The following is a 22,510-nucleotide window of genomic DNA, read 5'->3' on the forward strand; positions in this document are numbered from 1 at the left end:
CTCCGTGTGGCTCCTTCGATGCTAAGTTAAACGAAGGCAATTTATTTCCATTTTTATAGTTTCCACGACATATTAGAGCACAGTAATAGTCATGCACATACCACTATTTTATAAACTATTGAATCGTAAAGCAAATTCTTAAACCTCTCTCAAAAATTATAAAAGCGAATGTTTCAATCAGTTTCAATGGTCAGATTTAAGCCGCAATTGTTGTTTTAGCAACCACGCATCAACGTAAACAAGTCCGATTTTAGATTATTTTACGTCAGATTCAAAAACACGTGTTTGTGATCACTTCGTCAGTTGCCGTCTTGAATGAAGTCATTGTTTTGATAGCAAGATGTATAGCTTTGGGAAAAGATTTGACGCATTTCAGTGTAATACTCCGACAAATGTTGGACCAGGATCGTATAATATCAGCGGACTGGTCAAGTCATCTGCATGTGAGTACAACGATTTTTTTTAAAGTATAAGACCCATTTTAAGCCGTTATGCTATCATCATCTTTGCACCCATGTGATAATCATAATAAATACTTAACAGTATATTATTCATGTACGAAATGAAGGTTACATTACAATTTTATTGGGTGAATAGAAGATTAAGGAAAAGCTTATTAAAACTATGGTTTTTACGAGCATCTTATAATTACACGGTAATGAGGCATGCTTCGGTAAAGTAATTCACCTTAGCTGGAGTGCTATGTTAGCATTTGATATTACGAGAAATTATTTATGCTCACGTTCCTATCGTGCTGAGAAACCAGGCTCATGAAGCTTTCTTTGTTAATAAGCGAATCTTTTCTGGTTTATTGTTCCGTATGCATTATCCGAAGTCTCTGAAGGTAAGGTTTGCAATCCTAGTTTAAAACAATGCCCATGGCCTCGAAAAAGGGGCACGGCAATTAATGTATGCAGACGTACTTCAATTAACTACTTGCTCGACTAAATCACGCAAAAACAGATAGGTGATTTTATGTAGTTTTCTTATACGATAGCTGGTAATAGCGATTGCTTAGAGAGTAAGATAAAAATGAATTTGCAAACGACAGTGATGAAGAATAAAAATGCTTCTGACCTAGAAAAAGTTAAAAGAGAAACGATTTCCTATCCTAGAGGTTCTGATTATCCATCAAACATTTAATGAAGTAGTGTGATAAATAATACAAGAAGGGAATCTTTATAATTGACGCATTGTAGCTTAGTCCCATCGAAGACTATTTTGGCATTAATGATGGATATTCATTTTTAATTTTAATAAAAATGAAAAGGTAAAAAACACGCTTTTCCAAAAAAATGTATAAAATGCACTAAAAAGTATTAAAAAAGTTTTTAATCACTCGGAGAATAAAGTTTCAGAAAAGGGTGCTCATCAGATTTATCAGAAATGAGTGTAGAAGAACCTGATCGATAAACCCGATGATTGGCACTCACGTAGGTATTAATCTTCGAGGTATAAAAACCTTATTTTTACTTTTTAGTGCGTTTTATCATGCTATTTTATAAATAGCGTGTTTTTAAAATTTATTGTCCTCTTCTTATTTAGAAAATAAATGTGAATTTTAAAGTAATATTTTAATCCATGCTTATATAAATGTTATCATAAAAGTGTGGACTTAAAGGCTACAAAAACTTCCTCGAATAAAGAGCGAAATGGTAAAGCTTGAAACTATGGAAGACTCGTAAAGGAAACTTGTAAACAACATTTAAAAATACCAGGAAATCACTGGACTTCCTTAGGATTCGATCCTGTAATATTCTGATTGATAGGCAGACGCGTTAATCCTCGCCTAATATGAAACCCGCTGTAGGAGTGAAGAACATAATAATTAATTCTTACCGTACAGCTGAGGGATTAATAAAAATGCTAATTTTCTAAGATAGTTGCTCGTATTGCCTCCGAAGGCATAGAAATAGTGCGAGTGGTAATTCTATTTTCATCTCGTTATGATCCGTACTGAAATTTTGAAGTCGATCCATCAGTGGCAAGTGGGTTAAAAAAAACAATTGCAAGATTCCATAGATGAAAAAGACGAAGAAATACACCAAATGATGAAGTTCGCCATGAAAAAATATTTGACTTAGCCGGAATTCGAACCCGGATCTTCCGTTTGCCGGTCAGGCGTGTTAATCAGCTCCACTGCCAAGCCATTTTCTCAGAGCGAACTCCAGGATGGGTTTTACCGAACAAGATGTTAACGTCACAAGTCCACACTGTGGCACATGTGCCGAGGGGCGTGCTTACTAAGCCACTGTCGGGGTGAAAAACCCTATGTCTAATATTTTTTCTCGCCAGGCACGCAGTTATCAAAATTTGGTTCGGATTTCTACAGTGGTTTGCGGGTTGTCTACACTGGTAATTTGTTGTTAATTCGCACGAATAGAAACACCTGAATGTCATTATTTAAGCCGCTGATTTCGTTGGCTTAGCGCTGAAATTCACCACCATCGTTGATTTGACGGAAGTCAGGCACGCAGCCAGGCCCCACCGGGATTTGTACTCCTGTTACCCACACCAACAGTACCCAAAGTTTCGGTGAACTCCGACAATTCTAGTGGCCAGTGATTAAAATTCCCATCCACTGCAACGGGTCGGCTGCGTCCGCCTAATGGGTTTTGTTTTTGTTTGACTGGGTGGCCGCGGAAGTCGCTGCTGTCGAGGTAGGGAGGTAGATACTGGGTCGGCCTGTTGGAAGGAGTTGCGGGTTGAGTGAGAGGTCGACCTGCAGCAGCTAATGGGGCGGAAGTATTCGGACGTACAATTAGGATATATTCTAGTGAGTTCGTTCCATCGTTCTTTTCTCTTATTGTTATTGTGCCTACCCTTGATTCCTACTCGCTTCCCTTCCTTATTATTTAGACTCCTTCCCTTATGTTCCCCGATTTTCCGATTATGTTAGGGGAACACTTTACTTTACACAGTACTTTAACCACCCCAAGTATTCTGAGGGAATCGCTCGCTTTTCCTTCATCATCATCATCACTGGTTAACAATCCTAGGATTGGTTTGACGCAGCTCTCCACTCAATTCTCCTATCAGCTAATCTTTTCACACCTACGTATTTCTTCTCTTTCACATCTCTCTTTACGTGTTCCATTTATTTTGTTCGAGGTCTTCCTTTTCCGTTCTTGCCTTCCACTTTTCCCTCGACGATTGTCTTCATCAGGCCATCATGTCTCAAGATGTGGCCTTTAAGGTTGTTCCGTCTTCTTGGTAAGGTTTTCATGAGGCTTCTCCTCTCTCCTACTCTTCTTAGGACTTCTTCGTTACTAACTCGGTCGATCCATTTGATATTCATCATTATTCTGTAGCACCACACTTCGAAGGCCTCTATCCTTGCTTTCTCCGCTTCGGTCATTGTCCATGCCTCACTTTCGTATAGATTGTTTCTTTACTTCCATATTTAAGTTTCCCGCTGTAAGCAGGTATTTCTTTTGGTGGAATGCTCTCTTCGCCTGGGCTATTCTGCTGATGATTTCTTTCTTGCTTCTCCCGTCACTAGTTATCTTGCTTCCCAAATAACTGAATCCATCCACCTCTATCAGTTTTTGCTTCCCATTTTAATGTTAGTCTTGACTTCTTTTCTTCTGCTGCATACTAATATCTTGGCTTTCTTCGTGCTTACTTTTAGTTGATATTTACTCATTACCCTACCTTATTCCTTTTTATTATTACCCGTTTTCCGTGTGCGAGCGGAAGGATTCAACCCTCTTCTTTCTCGCACTGGCGCCCAATATTCTTCCTTTCGGCTTTGTTTTTGTCTTCACCTACGCTTATCCACGACCCGAGCTAGCCTTCGGACCGTCACAATACTGGCCCCACTTTGAGCGCCACCAGTCACCTCACTCCCTTCTGACGCTCTTGTGAAGGCTTCTTTCGTAAATGATTTAAGCGAATATGTTTTCCGGACTCCCACCGCTTTGTTTGCTGTCTGATGAGGACGGTTTCGCCGAAAATCCTGGCAGTATCTTCAGGCCAGGAGTCAATCAGCCAGCTATTTGGGATCTGAGAATGCCCGCGGGAAGTCCCGAGGTCGTCATCAGATCAGAATATATGACGCGGTGGAAGACCGGAAAACATGATCACATCCCTACTACCGCGTTGTGCGGCATTTAATAATATTCCGCGAGGCTTCGAAGATCTTGCACTCCATATGAACTCTGATTTATGTGTTTTCTTATTTTCAGATGGCCGCGCACCGTTCCAATCGATGAAACCCCGCGACCTCTCACTATCCAATGCAGATGCAAACCTCATTCCTGCACCGACGGAATACTGTCCACGGGCGCAGTCAAGGATACCGGTGGGTCTTTGAGGCCTGGTTACACGGTGCATTAGCACGAACAAGTTAATGTGCGTTTCCGTGAATGTTTTTGGTGGACCGGAACGGAACAGAATGCATGAACCAAATTAGAGCAGGTTCTATTTTCTGTGAATGCATTCGCACAAGTTGGGTGGTTACACGGTGTATTTTGGCGTTCATTATCGCGTTCATACATTTAGACATTAACCCGTACGTGCTAATGGACCGTGTAACCAGATCTTTACGCTTTCCTCTACTTTAATTACTCCGCTCATGAAAACGCTAGCTGGTGGTGTGCCAAAATAAATCACTCACTGCTACTGTAGTCATTTCATCCTAAGAATACATAAAGTTCCTGCAGTAAATAGCTGAAGAAAATATCACAGAATTAAAATCATTAGCCTTCATCGAAAATCAATCCCAGGAATTCAAATATCTCCCAAGTACACGAAAGGTGCTTTATCACGCTACCAAGGCAGCATATGCCATTTAGTCTCTAAATACAAGAAAACCTCGCAGATTCCTCTTCCAATGATCTTGGCCTAAGGTGCGTTGGTGGTGCAAGTGGTTTTAACATCTGGGTCGAATTCGGGAGATCCGGGTTCGGGCAACACTCGAAGAAAATGAGTGCTACTCTGGGAAATTTGCACTTAATATACATTTGCGGGTGTCTTCGTAAAGGCACGCCGCGGCTGGTGGCTACTCCGCGGTTATTTCCTCGCATAAAACTTAATCTAACTAATTGATGACACATAAAATCCATTTCAGCGGAGAACGAGCGGGTTAAAAAAACCGCTTTATTGTAATTTGAGACTTAAGGTCCCTTAAGTTTAAAATTATGTTTTGCTCCAATATGGTAGGGACTATTTTTTAGCGTCAATTAAGCTCATCTCTGGTAATTTCTACGTAAAAATGGCTTGAATTTAAGATATGATACAGATATTATGCGTAAAGGGTTTGGGAAGTAATCACTAGAGAAGCATAGCATGGGAAAGCGTCGAGGGTAAATAACTTTTGAAAAATTACATAAAGTATTTACGTAAAACTGAGTACAAAGGCGGATTGTGTGAAATTCAACGCAACTTTTTCATCAAACAACAACAAAGCATAATAAAATGAAATTCAACTTTTTTATCAAATGGAAGTATTTGTGAACGCCGTAGCGCAATTTTTTATAATGATGAATTATTTTAAAAAGTAAACATCAGGTAAAGACACGAACCTAGAGGTTAAATTTTCGATAGTAACTAATTCTCAAAGCCATAAATAATAACATTCTTAAAGAGAGATATCAGATTTTTAGTAGTAGGAAAGTAGAATTTTAGGAAGCACTTAATAAGCCGCTCATTAAAAGTAAAGTTTAACGCACGCAAACAATTCAAATAATGACATTTTTTTGGCTCATGAATATTTTTATTGAAGTTCAGACCAGAAGCAGACATGTAACCAGTAGGGTGGCTGACGGGATAAGGCACCCCTAAAATATTTTTCAGCTTTCCAATATACATTGCGATCAACTAAACACAACAATAGATAGCGTACAATCATTTGTATTAAAGCTTGCTGAGTATGCAGATATATCTATATCCATCTATAGAATCTACAATTTTCAGATACACAATATAGTGGTCCATTAGATGGTGTATTAGGTCTACAGATTAGTGGTCTATTAGTCTTCAGATGTGGCCAAAAGAGCAAAACAGTATTATCGGAGCTAGTTCGCGAGCTGAATAGTTTCGCTCCGGAACGACATGCGAGAAATAGCTGTTCCGACTCCGACGGTACCGATTCATTATGGGGCGGCCGGCCAGCTGAGGAATTGTGCACTACAGCACGAGTCCGAAAAGCCCAGCTCAGAACAATCTCCTGAAACCGCTCACCTGTCAGAACAGCTCCGCCAAACTCCACGTTCCGACATATCCCTATTGTCTATGCACCAAAGAAATTCGATCACATCCTTAAATTATAGACGACGGTTGATTTGCATTAGATTTAGTGCCCACGCCCCTGAAATAAATTACTGGCCAGAAGGGCTTACGTGTCAGTATTCCGTGGAAATTGATTCTCCGGAACAAATTATATTCCATAATACAGCTTTTGTCTTCCTTCCTTTCATACGATGAATTAGTGCCTCTAAAAATGGGCTATTGGTTGAATCATTAATCCAATTCCATAATTCTCTTCCGTTTATCATTTAAGTATTCTACATATCATGGTATGCTTGCATGGAGTGTTTGCGAATTACTCCGGCCGTCTCTCCCATTATAGACTCCCCTCTTCAGTTCACAACAAGTCCTCCTTTCTTTCTATACATTAAACATATTTTCTTCCTTCCCCCCGCCTACAAACAGTAAGCACTCTTCTCTTTAACACTGTTTTCAACATTCCCTCCCCGCTCAATAGGGTGGTTTCCTATTATTTTTTATTGCCTAAATCGAAAGATTATTACTCCTGGAGTACGTATTTCACGCTTTTAGATTTTTAAATGATAATATATATTTGTCGCGATTAAATGAAAAGTGAAAATTTTCAAGTGCGCGAAAACGCGACGGCTAAGTATGAATACCGGGAAAACTCCGCGTGACGTCGTTCTGGTTCCCGCTGCCGCAAGTGAGGTGACCTTTGGGCGAGGCTTTGAGCGCTGATACGACGCAGGATGCTAGCAGGTAGCAGAGTACCATGCTAGCTGGTAGCGCTTGGCTTAAATAAGGATTATTAATACCTTATCAAAACGAAGAAAACTTTCCGACCTTAGCCAGTTTTAATAGGTGATTATTAAGACATGTTTCCCTGAGCTCTGTGCCTCATGCATGCATTGGTAATCTCAGACGATGTAAAACTCCTATCTACTCGTATAGAAACTAGGTCCCTGTGACGTCACGTGGAGTTGCATCGCATGGACGCCAATCTGGCCTTTTTCAAATGAGGATAAAATTGACCATTGCCATTCGTCTAAACTGGTATTTCTAAAACCAAATAATTTGTATATTATGAATGCACTAGTTGTGGGTAACAAATCGCAAGCAATGCCTTTGGTTTTCTTTGATAAAGGAAACTACCCTATTGTCACTCCGTCCTATTTCATCTAGAATATTTCTCTCCTCACCCAGAGCAATCCCCATGCTGTATACCAGTGGCGTAACTTGGAATATGCTTTGGGAGGGGGATGAGATGGCCTGAGGTGGAGACCGCCCCCCCCCCCCAGGCTACGGGGGACGGGGAAAATTTTTGAAAAATTACATGCCCGAAATACGTTTTTCATCATTTTTTTCACTTAAAATTTAACTTAAAGCAGATGTAGTTATTATAAGTCAAAACTAGACTATATCTTTAAATGCTTTTTTGTTTATCTGAGGCTTTGGAGGGGGGGATCTATCCCCTTCGTCCCCCCCCTATAGTTACGCCACTGCTCTAGACTGATGTGCTAATAAATTTTATTCAACAGGGTGGTACTTCGATGCAAAATAGGGCTCCGCGGTTCACTTATCGGCCGAAGAGTGGTCCAGGCCCGTGCGATTACCCATCATATTTGGAGGACGAGGAGAGAAGCAACGCACCATCTTCACCGCACTCCGGAAGGGTAAGTGCTCCGTCGATTAATATCGACTTATTTGTTCCGCCGATATCTCGAGTATCGAACAATCGAGAGATCGATTCACCTTTGGGTAAATGATATAAGATACGCCTAAGGGCCGGTTTCATATTGTCTAGCGAAAAGCCTTCCGAGTTTGAAGATCAAAGTTGAGGACATCGTCCACCTAAGGCCTCTAAATTGCTCTTCTTAATGACCGTAATTTAATTTGGCTTTCAATCGTTAACAAGTTAAGGCAACAGCCGTAGAAAAATACGGTTAACTGTAAACAGAGATTATAAAACCGACCCTCATTGTCAGCCTGAACATTGAAGTTAAGGGAACGCATTACCCCGGAAGATCGGTGTTTTTTTTCGAGACATTTCTCGACGTAGCACGAAGCGATGGGACACGCGATCGACTTTGGTAAATGAAGAGTCATCGCTTTGATGGGATTTATCAAACCACGACTCATAATTGAAGCCATGCGAAATATTTCTCCACCTCCCTCTTCCAATGCTAGCTCTCCCCCTCCCCCCTTGTTGAAAATTATGAGAGTCGATTCCCCTTGACCGGGAATCAAACCACGAACCTTTGGGTTTCCAGAACCACCAAGCGAGGTAGAAGTTAGCGGTGGAATGGGGTTAACCTTTGGGTAGCGGCTTCTCAAATCCCATCTTCTCTTGGGTTGCAATCCGTGGCCTAACACTCTGAGCCCTGGTAAAATTGCCAGGGGGTAAAAGGAACCTTAATAACGTAGCGGCCCGTAAACCCAAAGGTCCGTGGGTCTATTCCCAGCACAGGGGAATTTTCTCCCATGGCAATTAATGTGAATTACAGCGCAGTTCGTGCGGCAAGCACGAATTACGCCACGTGCTTTTCATATAAAATAATAATAATAACCACATAGTACATTGTGTGAAATGTTCACCCCATTAATTGATGACTTTCTAATTTAAGAGCGCTTCAGTGTTGCTGCACCAATAAACCACTTCTAATGAGAACATGACTTAAGCTGTTTATTTACTGCACGGCAAATTTTTGCTGAAGCTATCATTAAAAGTAATTGTTTGTGCTAATAAAATTTCATCCAACTCCATAGCTTAATATTTTTTTAGCATTATTCAATATTGATATATTTATTAACAATAAAAGTTATGCGTGATCATGTGGTGAGTGAAAAGCTCAATTTGGCATGCACAGTAGGGTGGATCGGAAAAATCGATTTTTTTCAAATCAATCTGGCCCAATGGAAAAAAGTTGTGGGACCGATCAAAAATAAGGCCTGAAAATTTTGAGACCTCTAGGTGAACCCCTGACCCTCGCTCAAATGCAATTTAGGGGGGGAAGGTCGAAATTCGAAAAATATAGTATTTTATCGTCATTCCCTACAGATTTTTCTGAGTTACTTTCCTAAGAGACCAAAATTTCGTGCATTTTACGTATATGTCACCGTTTAGCCACAAAATGCCTAATTTGAGCGTCCGCGAAGAAAATATTCCAACGCCCACGCAGCGTCGCGGATACAAGAGCCGCAGGCCGAAAACTTCCCCTCCCCGCTCGCTTCTCCCCCTCCCACGCCTCGAATACAGCAAAATTCATCCTGCGTGTGCTGCTAGGAGAGGGTTTATCTTTGATAATATAAATCGGAATATGGTAGAAGGTAATAAAGGAAGCGTAGTGAGACGACTTGTCCCTTATTAGGCGCCTCGTCGGCGTTAAACAAATCGCCGCCGCCGGCCAGAACTGGAGTCGACCGCTCGCTTGAAAAAACGATTTAAAATTCGGGGTTGCAAGTTGGTGCGAGGTTCTACTTTAGATCCACAATGCAGAAGCTTCATAGAACGACGTGGTATCAGTCACTTTGCGGAAGTCCGAGGCATTTCTACTTTTTCTCTACGTTTATGTAAAAAAATGGGCTGAAAACAGGCTCTGCCATTTTGTAATCTTTAAAAACCCTTCAAATGGAAGAAAAAGAAGTGTCAATTAAGATGGTATGACATTTTTGTCTATAAAATTATTCATGAAACCACTGCATGAGGATACATTTGGAAATTTTCAGAAAAAATCGAGGTTGGTCGTTTTACGCTAAATTTGTTCATCTTTGACTTAACATATATTGTTAACGTGAAAACATAGGAATGAAATAATCGGGAAAGTGATTCACAATTTTATTGAGAATATGTATGCGAAATTTCAACTTCCTAGCTCAAAAAAATCGTTTTTGAGGTTTTGGCCAGCTTTTTTCGATTCTAGCCCCCTGTGCGGCGGGATGAAAAAAATTACCCATATTTGGCAATGCTCTCCAGACAGAATTTTTCTTTTACATCCCGTCCAGCCTGCAGCTAGAGTTCCCCCTGCGCCGGTAGACTGCCATCACTTCACCAACAGTACGTAATCTCCGCCTCCGGCCGTGGACCAAAGATCTTCGTCTCATTTCGTTTCTTCCGCCATAGACAAACATATAGCGTAGTTGATGATAGAATTTCTCAGCCAGTTGTCATCCAGCAGAAAAAAAAAGTCTCCATTATATCCTCAACTCGGGGCACAATCGATTTAATGACGTTGTGATCGATGTTAGCGATCGATAGGATCGACATACTCTCGATAGCTACCTCCAGAAGTGAGAATTGAGAAATGCAATAGGGAAGTGCACTAATTTTTTTTTATTGCTGAATTTGAAAGTTTAGCCTAAAAAAGAAACATTAGTATAGTCACTTTTATTTTCTGCATCTGGGGTATGCACTTTAAAACGTTTTAAAAGTCGGAAAATTTCATGTTGCGCTGAAACACAGTGCCTCCATCTTGATTGAGATGTGACGTCACAAGGCAGTAGTCACCAGTGGAGTATCGCTGTATTCCGTCGCCTTCTTTAGCGCGGCGAGAGTTTCCGGGAATCGGTGGAGTTTGCTTCCTAAAAATGACGTCTGGTACCGAAAACATGAATTCAAAATAGAATTATAAATGATTTTTTGTTCCAAATTTCATCTCGACGTCGAAACAAAAGCCTGGAGAAGATATTCATTCCCGTGCCTTAAGCACAAGCTATACGGAATAAATGGTTCAAGGCTGCTCCTGACTCTTACCTATCGATGATATTCTGTTTTGAAGATCGTTTGAAGGTATTGTAAGATCAAATTGATATTTATATTATAATAATTTACTTAATAGGTACCTCCGTCACATCAGAAAGTGTGTTGAGTCAAAATATAGCATCTTCCGCGTAGACCTACGTAATTTATAAACTGAAAGTAGTTTGGTTAAAGAATTATGGCGCGACTGATAATAAACGATTTTTGTTAAAGTTAATCTTTATTTGTTGAAATTAGTACATTTATAGGTGATACAGATATAAAGGTACACGGCAGGTCGCGCGGCGCACAGTGGTTCAAAATCGAAAAAAGGTGGTCGAAATTATTACCGCTCTTATTCGTAGTCACTGTTGTATTATGAAGAAGCTATTTAGAAGAATTTTGTCCGCTGAATACGAATTTGAAGTTATTTTTGTTGTATCTTTGATATTATTGTTTTTAAATGGCCTATTATTTAAACAATTAAATATTAAAAATAGATATTGTATTCAATTATTCATTCAAGGTGAAGATTGATACGCATCAAATTAATCGAGGTATTTTTTCATATCTGTGACTGTTATTTGTTAAATTTAATATTATTTATAAATTATATAAACAATTGAAGTTGACCGTTTTTAAAGCAACGTTAATTTGTGTTCGTATACAATTTTTATCTGTTCAGCCTAAGTTAAATTTTTTATGCATAATCTACGATACTTTAATTTTTTTAATGAATTTGCTTAACAATTCAAAATAAATACAATATGGTCAATGCCCTCAAGGCAAGGCGTAGATGAAAGTCGCATCAGTGACCTTCAAGTTGTTTGGTGAGGTAAGTACAAGGATTGAAAGCAAATATTTAGGCATTCTAACTTTTTCTCTTAATATTTTTTTTCCAGTTTAATTAAATTACTGAATATTGTGACTAAGGCTATGGGATATCACATAAATAAGGATATTTATGTTCGTCCCTTTTATCCCTTCCATCGATCACGTAGTTCGACTAATTTCCGACTGAACTCAATATTACTCAAAGCGAAAAATTCACGAAGGATATCTCTAAATAACTCGCACACACTCAAACTTTGTCCTCACTCATGAATTTGTGACTATAGCAAATGCGTTGTTAACGCCTTAGACGTGACTTTAAATGCCCATGGTCCTTCTCTCAGCGAATGCGATGCACCGTCTGAGTCCTCTGAATGCCATGCCTCGAGCGTGCGCAGGCGAGACATATCTGCCTGCTTTCTTTCTGTGCTTCTTAATTGCCTTTGTTTGTATGGTCGTATTTTTCGAATATTTTTCCAGCTGATGTCAGGATGCTTGCTCTGAGCAGCGTCTGACGGACGCTCATGGAAGATATTCTTCCACTCACGCCCTGATTTATGTACTTTCTTAGCGATTGTGCGTTCTGTGTGGGGGGCGCTGAATGCTTTTCTCTGTGAATCATTATCATCTGCTTTTCTGGCTCATCGTTTCCTTTCTCTTTCATCGTGGCAATGATAGAGAAGGCATGGACCGTCCAGGCATTGCCACTCATTGGTTCTCGGAACCTCGAAGACCTGCCAGGATCTTATATCTTAATTACGAGGTTTGACTCTTAGGGTTAGGATTTTTTCACGCCTACGTTCCTTTGGTGGTTTTATTTTTTTCGGCCTTGGGTCCTTCCGTATCTTCATTCCTCCTTAGTTGACCATTCCATATTGGTAGATGGTATGCGGCGACATTGAGGGTAGTCTGAGAGAAAAATATTCCTAGCACACTTTAAACACTTTAGCTTCCACTTTAGCAAACTTAAAGGACAAAGATGAGATCAGGTAAACCTCGTTGAAGAGCAAGAAAACTGCGGCCGGGCGCTACCCTTTTTTTTGGCAATAATAATCATTATCGACCGTGCGGCGGCTTCCAGTGAATTAGCGTGCTATGAAATACATTTGAAGAGTCCCCTTCCCCAACGGGTGACGACGAAAGGGTATTCTGGATATTGTGAAAGTTAAAAATCCATAAATTCTTGAAACATATGTTGCACAGGCCATAAGTTCGATTATATTCGTCACTGTTGCTGTTCTAAAGATTATTTCTGATGAATGTCGAGCCTCACTAAATATCATACGCTGGGGCTACTGGAAAGCCCTAAACGCACTAAAGGAATGAAAAATCTATTATAAATAGATCCCGTATTGCAAACCAAGTAGCACTATAACATGAAATAAACCTGGCACCTTTCCTCGGAAAACTTCTCGTGCTAGCAATACCGCCACCGGGCGGCGCGCCGCCCGGTCGGCCTGGCGGCTGTCGCCGCAGCGCATTGCACCGTTCAACATAAAACCATCTTGAGGCCAAAGTAGCAAATAGTAGCAAGATTTTTCTTTTGATATAGAATCTATAGACTATATACTTTCATTTCGTGTCAAAATTTCCGGGGGGCTCGGAGGTGCCCAAAACGATTTTGCTATTTATATTTAAAAATTCAAGTAAAAATAGCATAAAGTTTAAACATTTTTATTTCCAACTAAAAACTATGGAAATATAAGAAATCACTAGTAGTTGTACACGAAGGTACCAATTTATGCTCTGTATTTTTTTTTAAGTTCATAAATTGTCTGAAACCTTCTTTATATGAAGGTGAACTTCTCTAAAAATGAGTGATTTTACGCGTCAGGCGTTTTTATCCCGGATGACTCATGTTTGACCATTTATACAAACTACAATGAGCCACAAAATAGTCGTAGTACTAGCCAGTATCATAGATCAGATAGTGTAGAATACGAATAGTACCTTCAAAAATTCCTCCAAAAAAGTTGAAAAAATGACTTTCGACCAGCTTTTTCCGATTTTGAACCACTGTGCGGCGTAATTTGTACTCCAGTGGTGACGGGTTCATCTTGCTGATCTAAAAAATTAGCTACAATACCTCGAACTTTGAAAACTCGCAATATAGGCAGTCAAAGTACATTGTAAGAATACACGAGACCATTATAGCCCAGAATGTACGTACAATGTCGAAATCCTTGGTTTTCAAAGATTGACGTATTTTATACGCTAGCGCGCGCGGTCCAGGGTTATCAACTTTTATTTCATCCTATTTGTTAGTTGAAATTATATTTCAGAATGGTTCTTTTAGCACTGCTACCGAGGTAAACTGGTAGGTACTGAATACAAGGTACTGAGGTATGTACTGAGTAAGTAAACTCCCTTTGGAGTAATGTGAATTACAAGTGTTCGAGATATATGGCATTTTATATTCGCTTTGTGTTCTTATTAATTATGCCTGTACGCATATTGTTGCTTGCCGCGAGCCTTTAATGGTATGTGCTCTTGCAAGAGTGGTTTTCATTTTTAATGTGGAAGTTGGTCAGTATAAGCAAAGAAAAAATTAACATTTTAGCGCACACCAACCCTTGTTGTCATCGTATCTCGGCGTTTGTAATGACACTGCTAAAATACCTAAACGCCATAATGACGATAAAAAAATTGTCTCATGTCAATGATTGCTGCAATTATAATTAATGATAAACTAGACGCCGTATGATCACAATGAAGGCAACAAAAAATAATGCTATGGCTTAGACTTGAACCACGGTCCTTCGGGATACATCTTCACTTTGACTTGTGCACGCTACCACTACCCCAACTGACCCATTGGGATGTTGTGGATATTTTAAATTTTTATATATAACTTGTAAAAAGTAACGCATGAAAATTAATTAATTACAGCCTAACTAACGCCCTAATTGAAAAAGATGCAGCAAGGTACGCGGTCTCCCCTTGTTAGCCTTAACGTCTCACATTTCTATGGAGCGTTGAACCTGTCCTCCTTATTAAAAAATTCAGTTACCATAAATACATCAAAGTTTGGTGTATCATTTATAAATCGTTGGAATTTTCCTTCTCCCAACCAAGATTATCTTTTCTTGAACCCATCCTGGACAGCGAACCATTGCAACAACCAGCCAACTCGGAAATAAGGCTAACATCCCATGATTCTAGTAGCGAAGGGCGAACGTTCCGGCCGGCGTGAATACATACGCAACGAATAAGTCTTGCAGCAAACGTCTGAAATAGGTTTATTAGTTTGACTCGGTTCTTACAAAAAAAGTTTTGGCATGATAAACGGCATTGTGCCAAAATATACCCAGCGAAAAATAAATGCCATCATGCATTTATTAAAGATTCAATGTGCTATTCGTACTACTCTTTCCAAACTTGAAGTTGACACGTAAATGAATATTAATATATTACGCAATGATGAAGTCGTTTACTCAAAAGAGAAGCAGCCACATATATAATCTGAAGATATTTTATGACAGCAAAAAACGGATACCCTCAAATTCTGTAATTTTTCTATGCAATAATAGTGGTAGAACTGAACGGTGTAGAAGCTGCCTTCTGCTACTGCCTTGTGACGTCACGGCCAATATTCAACATGGACACCCGTTTTCGCGGCCTTTGAATTTTTCCATATTTCAGACGGTCATCTCGAATCAAGTATTCACTATTAGGATTTAAACTGTGGTTTTACGATATTATGTTATTCTGAACTCTAATTTAAAAAATGTGTTTGGTGCATTTGAAACACTAGTGCACTTCCCTATTGGCCGTTTTTCATCACATTAATGTCAATAGGTAAACATGCGACATTGTGGCGAACTGCAAGTTTCGATAACCTTAGCTAATGTGTCATCTATATCAAGCTTCACGAATGAAGATTCGTAAGCGAACTGTTCCTCTCCTTCATCCACCGTAATAATCATGTTCAGATTGGAAGGGCGTAAACAGCTGGCGGTGGTGAGTTTTTCCTTTGTTAAGGCATTGTCATTTCCTCTGTTGCTGTTCCCTCCTCGCTGTGCTTCCATTGTTACCATCTCCAGCTCCGTTCGACCCTCTTATACTATCAAGCGTATGTCAATCGGCTCCCTCTGCTTGTATCGCCCGTGAAATGCCAGTGCCAATAAAAAAAAATTCTAAAAATGTTTGGGTTGTGTAGGAGAACAGTTTTTATATTTCTTTATTTTCTATTAGAACATTTTCTATTAATGGCCTCAAATAGTGACCAATTTTTTTATAGAATACATGTGTTTGTTGGCATTGAATCTATCACAGTGGCATTGCTCATATATTTGTTTGAAATGAAATGGATTCCTCTTATATTTTCTGAAAGAATTCAAGATATTATTGTTTTTAAGCATTACATAGACTGATCTGTACATCTATGTCTATCCTCACAGCTGGTTCGAGCCACCATAAGGTACAACACCAGTCCAGCCGCTTCATCTATGCCGGGTGCTCCAGCTAGTATTAAGGGCTTTGAAGAATATCAGGAGATGTCCGAGATGCGACGTAACAGAAAAATCTATCCACAGATGGGAAATTGTTCCCCTTGTGTCTTACATGTACGTAATATGGTACATGGGCAACTTATCTCGCCCCCTTTACCCACCCTCACACGAAGAAAATAAAGTAAAAAGTACACGCAATACTCATATAATTTAATGATGCACTTAATTTTAGACTGTGACCCAAGTCAAAATTGATGTGATGAATTATGAATGACCATAGCATTCTCTCAATTCTCCAACCATTTGTAGTACTTACACTTTGGATATATTTCAATATAAAATGTCATGCGGAGTCCATATTTTAGATGTGTTAACCTAATCTGACATTAATTTTGCCCACACCTGATCATTGATCCATCAACTTAAGTTAGTGCTAAGTATCATTACATTATTAGTATATGGAAGAGATGGAGAGGGGCAAAGGCCCAAAACTGCATAACTGATTGTGAGGAATATTCCTGAAGTGTTCTGTTGGGCATGATTGTCTATTATCGCAGATGATACGCTCTGCATTTAGACCCAACCAATTCTTAGGGTTACTAATGACAGCGCCCTTTTGGGAAAATATTGTAAGGGAGGGATTGTGTGATATGTTCCTTGTCTATGTTTCTTATTTACCCTTTCTTGTATGGGTCCCAGGGTCTAAGGATTGGGCTAACCAGGGTTTTATAGTCCATGTCTATTGTCGCCTTTCTGCTCCCTTTGATATGTATAGACGAGCGTGATGCGCCCGCTCCCATCGGGCTTCCCCCACTCTTTTCAATGCAGGTCCACAGAGGGATAGGCGCATTTCTAATTTTAAAATGTAGAAAAAAAAGGCAGGGTCTTATGCACGAATTTAATTGCAATGTTCATGTACAAATTGAGGTCAGAGGACCTCTTTAAACACAACATTGGAAGTAATTACACTATCCTCTGTTAATACTTGTTTAGCGTTTTCCTTAATATTTACAAAAATATTTTGAATAGATCTTACCCGGGGAGAATGCTACATAAAGTTGGCCATGAGAGAATACAAGGTCAGGCAGGAATAAGCCAGCTCTTTGCAAGGTCTGACCCTGAGCCTTGTCAATAGTCATCGCATAGGAAACCTTAATGGGAAATTGTCTGCGAGTCAAATTAAAAGGCATGGTGGGATCTGACGGCATTAACTGTATTCTTGGGATGAGGACAATCTTGCCAGAATCGATTATTTTTTTTATCGATTATTTTTTTAAAACCAATTTTAGGAAACAATAGCAATATTTAGGAAGTAAGATATACCGTAGCATGTGCTTTGATAAATTCTGTGTATTTTGGTACCTCATGTGTAGAGTTTGGTTGCGTATAAGTTGAGAAAAAGGTATCTATACATTAGAAATAATATAGAGGATATAAAATGAGTGCAGTGGTAAACTCATGATTTAGTCCATGAATTCAATCAAAGTTGGAAAATATTGATTTAGATAGGATTTAGTTGAACGTTCAGTGAGTAAATCTGTATGCCCCTGCAACCTAGCATTGCCCATTTTTGAAATATTACTTAGAAATTTTCACTTCATATATTTCAGGGAAGCTTGAATTTAGGGCGTTACAGAGGAGTAAATTTTGGGAAAATGACAGCAAGGAAAGGTATGATTGAGGAAAATGATGAGCCTGGCCCTGGAGACTATGACGTTGACTCAGCTGAGCTCTATGTACCCATTCCGTACACGAATAAAAAGTGGTGGAAGCTCCAGAATGGAAAACATATGCCACGAAATCCATGCTCAACCGTGAAATGTGGTGGTGGTGATCAGACTCCAGGGATCATACTAAACCCTTACGATCCTACCTTAGTTGAAACTGCACGACGAAATCCTTGCAGCTTTGTTGCAGATACAGACCAGCCAAACTCTCAGCGATATCTTGATGTCTTGCTGGAGAAAACCTTAAGGGAGGTAAGATAACATTTGTCAAAGTTGTTTTCACGACTCATATTGCAATGCTTTTTTGGTGGTAAACAGCAATACAATCAGCTTATTATATCTTTTTGCTTCCAATAAACCACTTTGTTCCTTTGGCCTAAAAAAAATCAACTTGATAAAATGAATATCTTGTATGATGTTGGGCATGATATGGTGGAAGTTCTTAAAATTATTAAAATAAGACATTGCTATATTTCCTCTGAGTTTTATTACACACTTTTTAGTTTACACACTTGATAATGTTGTTTGTAATGACGAAATGCATTGTGTAATAATAAAACTCAGTGGAAATATTACAATGTCTTATTTTAATAAAATTGATAAAATGGCTTCAACATTGGTATTTTTACATCTTCAAATAAAATCGTTAATTAGCAGGCCACCCAGCATTGCTTTGGGAGGATATTAAGCATAGAAGTGGGGAACTTGGAATTCTTGGTCACATAGCCAGACTTTTAGGTAAAGGAAGAAAGTAGGTATGGTGACTATATATGGGTATCAATTTCTGTGTACCATGCACAGGATCAGCTTATACCCCACTCCATAACGTTGATCGTTATGTGTGTATGTATGTGCATTGACCAAAAAAATTTGTGTGAACACTTACCAAGTAAAAGATTTGCAACAATAGGATCAATAATAACAATACGTAATAATAATGTTTGTTGTTCCACACAAATATAAATTTTAAGAATTACATGGCTACAGGAACATAGGTAGGTACCCCTTTGGAATTAATACTCCGCTTTGGGGTTATCGACTTGTTCTTCAGTTAGAGTGCTTTTGTACATATTACACAAAAAATGTTACCTTGCTGGATCATTCCTATTGAGAAATAATAAGCTCCCTAGCACATGAAACATATATAATATGTATACATAATATATATGGATAAACATATGGAAAATGAAACCACTAGCTAACATAAAACAATCATAGAATCTCATTCCATTCATCACAATACCTCATTCACCTAAGCAAATGTGAAACATCCTTGAGAGCAAACAACCACATCTTTACTCTTTTGCAATATCTGTATACATTCATTTCATCAGTTATGTATTTTGGTAACTCACAGTAAATTTTCGGTCTCAAGAATAGGTAACTTTGTTTAAATAATTCTGTTCTTGGTCTGGGTATGTGAAAAGTATTACAATAGGTAAGTGTAATACCCACTGAGTTATGTTTTCCTCTTGAGAGTGTCTAGAGGTCAGAAGTTCTTGTGGCTGAAAGGTTCAATAAAGGAAGGCACAAAGAAGGAGAACCTTGGGGAACTAAAGAATTGGTTTAGGAAGGAGTGATAGAAGTGCTGCCGTACTCCAATCTTAGGAGTGCAGCTCTATGAATGATTGAAGACTAAGAAGTAGGTATTTTAGTTAGTAACCTCTGGAATATGTCCCCACATCAATGTTAGGGCAATTCAAGGTCCCCTGACAAATACCGGTCTCTTCTTTAAGGTTGCTTTTGTCAGTCCTCCCCTAAAATAAATGCCACCATCCTCAGTCGGTTAAGGTTTTGCCCGCCTAACTCTGTGACTCAGAAACACATCCCCAAGGTTTTTATACACAGGGTGTCCCATGTATCTTGACCACCCAAAATAACTTTTTGTCCAGATGCAAATTCAAAAATGTGTCAAGCAAATGTTCATTAGCCGTCAGGGGGACATTAATCAGCATGATTGCCTTCCTTGTGGCTTTGTTATTTACAAAGGTGTGAACAGCGGTATGTCTTTCTTAAATGGCACCCTACATGTATTATTCGGCAATTTTATCCACTCCTAAAGACTTATTAAAAAATGTAGCACAGTGGACCATTAACATAAACACAGCGTTATCAAAACATAAGAAACTCGTCCACTTACTGGAGTTAGCAGTAAACAAACGACAAGCAAGTCAAAACATAACACAAAAGTCACTTTGAGCCCGGGACCACCACCGCGTCCACTTACTGGAGTTAGCAGTAAACAAATGACAACCAAGTCAAAACATGGTCCTCTATGCTACATTTTTGAATAAGTCTTTAGGAGATTAAATGAATTGCCAAGTAAAAAATGTAGGATGCCATTTAAAAAAGACATACCGCTGTTCATATCTTTGTAAATAACAAAGCTGCAAGGAAGGCAATCATGCTAATTAATGTCCCCCTGACGGCTAATGAACATTTGCTTGACACGTTTTTGAATTTGCATGTGGACAAAAAGTTATTTCAGGTGGTCAAGATAAATGGGACACCCTGTATGACTAGTAGGCCACCCGGTATTGCTTGGGACAGATAGTACCCAAAGAAGTGGGAAACTTGTTACTTGTAATTCACGATCACAAGGCAGGATTTATAGGCACGTGAGCAGCAAACAGATAATGAAATGATTTCCATATAATGCCCAAAAGACCAGCTTACAACACCGCTCCTCAACTTTGATTGCCATGCGTGTATAAATGCGCATAGACCAAAGATATCACGAGAAGGCCCTGTAAAACGAAACCCATTGAAAAGGTTTGCACAGAAAAGATTAATTAACCCTTTCGAGACGGCGGAGTTTTCGTCTTAGCATCACTGCTGTACTGAGCCCCAAGAGACTCTTCTTTCTCGTGGTACGGAGCATTTTTAGAGGGCAATCGATAAGAAGGGTCTCGCTGAACCTTTTTAGACCCCTCCACGCTGGGACTTCGCATTATCTTGGACTCGGAGAGTAGTTGTGCTCCCTCCTTTCCGGGTTTACGACCATACCTGCGGCATTGGTTCACGGTCAACTTATGTATTGCTTATATGTATGTATTTAGCAAATGATAGTTGTTGCTAGCATGTAAATTACAGACTTTGAATTGAATTCCTCATTTTTATCTGAGCATTGTTAAATTTTAAACAAAGTTCTAAGGCCATTATTAACGCATTTAATGCAGCAACAATATCCATGTTGATGTTAATAATTAACTCGAGATATAAGTTAATATTTATCCTAGAATTTCGTTTAAAAATTGTAAACGCTGCTCAAAAGACAAATAATTAAATTCTTAGTGTATATTTCTTGAGAATTGAACAAATATTTATTTCTAAAATTGACTGTATAAACAATTGTATGACCGCTGTCCTTTACCGCTGAGAGGGGTTATAAAAGACGAAGGGTCCGGGTACCTGCTCCCGGATTCGGAGGGTTAATCCTAAACCCCGAAGCGTTGGGTCCCGAGACAAAGACGTCGTAAACCCACGACCATCCTATAAGGGGGAAGAGATAGAAAACGTATATATGTATACGGCTTTCGTTCTCCTGGCCAGGAAAATCTCACACGTATATATACGTCCGTCGTCTCCCAGGTCAGGAAACGTCCACACGTATATATACATGTACAGTAGGGAAAAGGTTAATGGGTGAGTGTAGTATCCTTTTAGTTATGTTTCCCTTTGAACGAGTCAAGAGGTGTGCCTAGTCTGCAGGATGTGCAATCGCAACAGTTGTTTGACGTGACTTAATAAATGGTAATGAGAGAATGATGCAAGGGATGCATCCGATACAACCGAGAGTAGCACTATGGGGTTTGAGAGCATGAGATGCACCTATGTATTAATCTACCTTGATTGCAATCCATGCAGCCGTATGTAAATGCGTAGCAGACAGACAAACAGACATCCTCTTTTATTTATATATAGAAATCATTCATTTGGTGTTGTTAAGTTTGTATGGTGAGCATAAATTTCTTGATATGATGCACCTTATTTTTACCTTCCTTGATTGGAAATCATGTAAAATTAAGAATAACTTAAAAGGAAGAAGAAAGTGGAGCCCTTAGCCTCACCTTCAAAAAGTTCGAAAACATATTTTTTCTTCAAATTATCACTTGACCTAATATTTACTCAAAATGTATTTTAGAACCTTACCAAACTATTGCAGCTATTTGATCACTCTGGGCGGGTCATTCATGAACCAGATCTGCTATCAATAATAGTACTCATAAGAATTGAACACAGCTCAGCACCTCACAACAGCCCTCATGAAGAACGGCTACTCCAGGGCTAAATACACCAGCGGATGAAGTTCGCTATGAAAAAATATTTGACTTAGCCGGGATACGGTGGTTTCCTATTATTTCTTTATTGCCTAAATCCAAAGATTATTACTCCTGGAGTACGAATTTCACGCTCTTAGATTTTCGAATGACGATATCTATTTTTTGCGATCAAACGAAAAGTGAAAATTTTCAGGTGAGCAAAAACCTGACGTCTAAGTAGGAATGATGGGAAAAAGTTTGTGTGACGCATTTCTGGTTCCTGCTGCCGCCCTA

At 39.2% G+C, this 22,510-nt stretch overlaps 1 protein-coding gene across 1 annotated transcript in view; it reads left to right on the forward strand.

Annotated features, from left to right (window-relative positions):
- The first annotated feature begins 250 nt into the window (after window positions 1–250).
- Window positions 251–22,510, forward strand: part of LOC124161498 (sperm-tail PG-rich repeat-containing protein 2-like) — a 141,859-nt gene continuing 119,599 nt past the window's right edge. Inside the window, exons 1-5 of the mRNA XM_046537835.1 lie at window positions 251–443; window positions 4,188–4,303; window positions 7,749–7,883; window positions 16,177–16,341; window positions 17,838–18,206. Coding sequence (XP_046393791.1) covers window positions 341–443; window positions 4,188–4,303; window positions 7,749–7,883; window positions 16,177–16,341; window positions 17,838–18,206 — 888 coding nt within the window. The 5' untranslated portion in view covers window positions 251–340. The remainder of the gene's footprint in view (window positions 444–4,187; window positions 4,304–7,748; window positions 7,884–16,176; window positions 16,342–17,837; window positions 18,207–22,510) is intronic.

Source organism: Ischnura elegans, chromosome 6, assembly GCF_921293095.1.
Source record: "Ischnura elegans chromosome 6, ioIscEleg1.1, whole genome shotgun sequence".
NCBI lineage: Eukaryota > Metazoa > Arthropoda > Insecta > Odonata > Coenagrionidae > Ischnura > Ischnura elegans.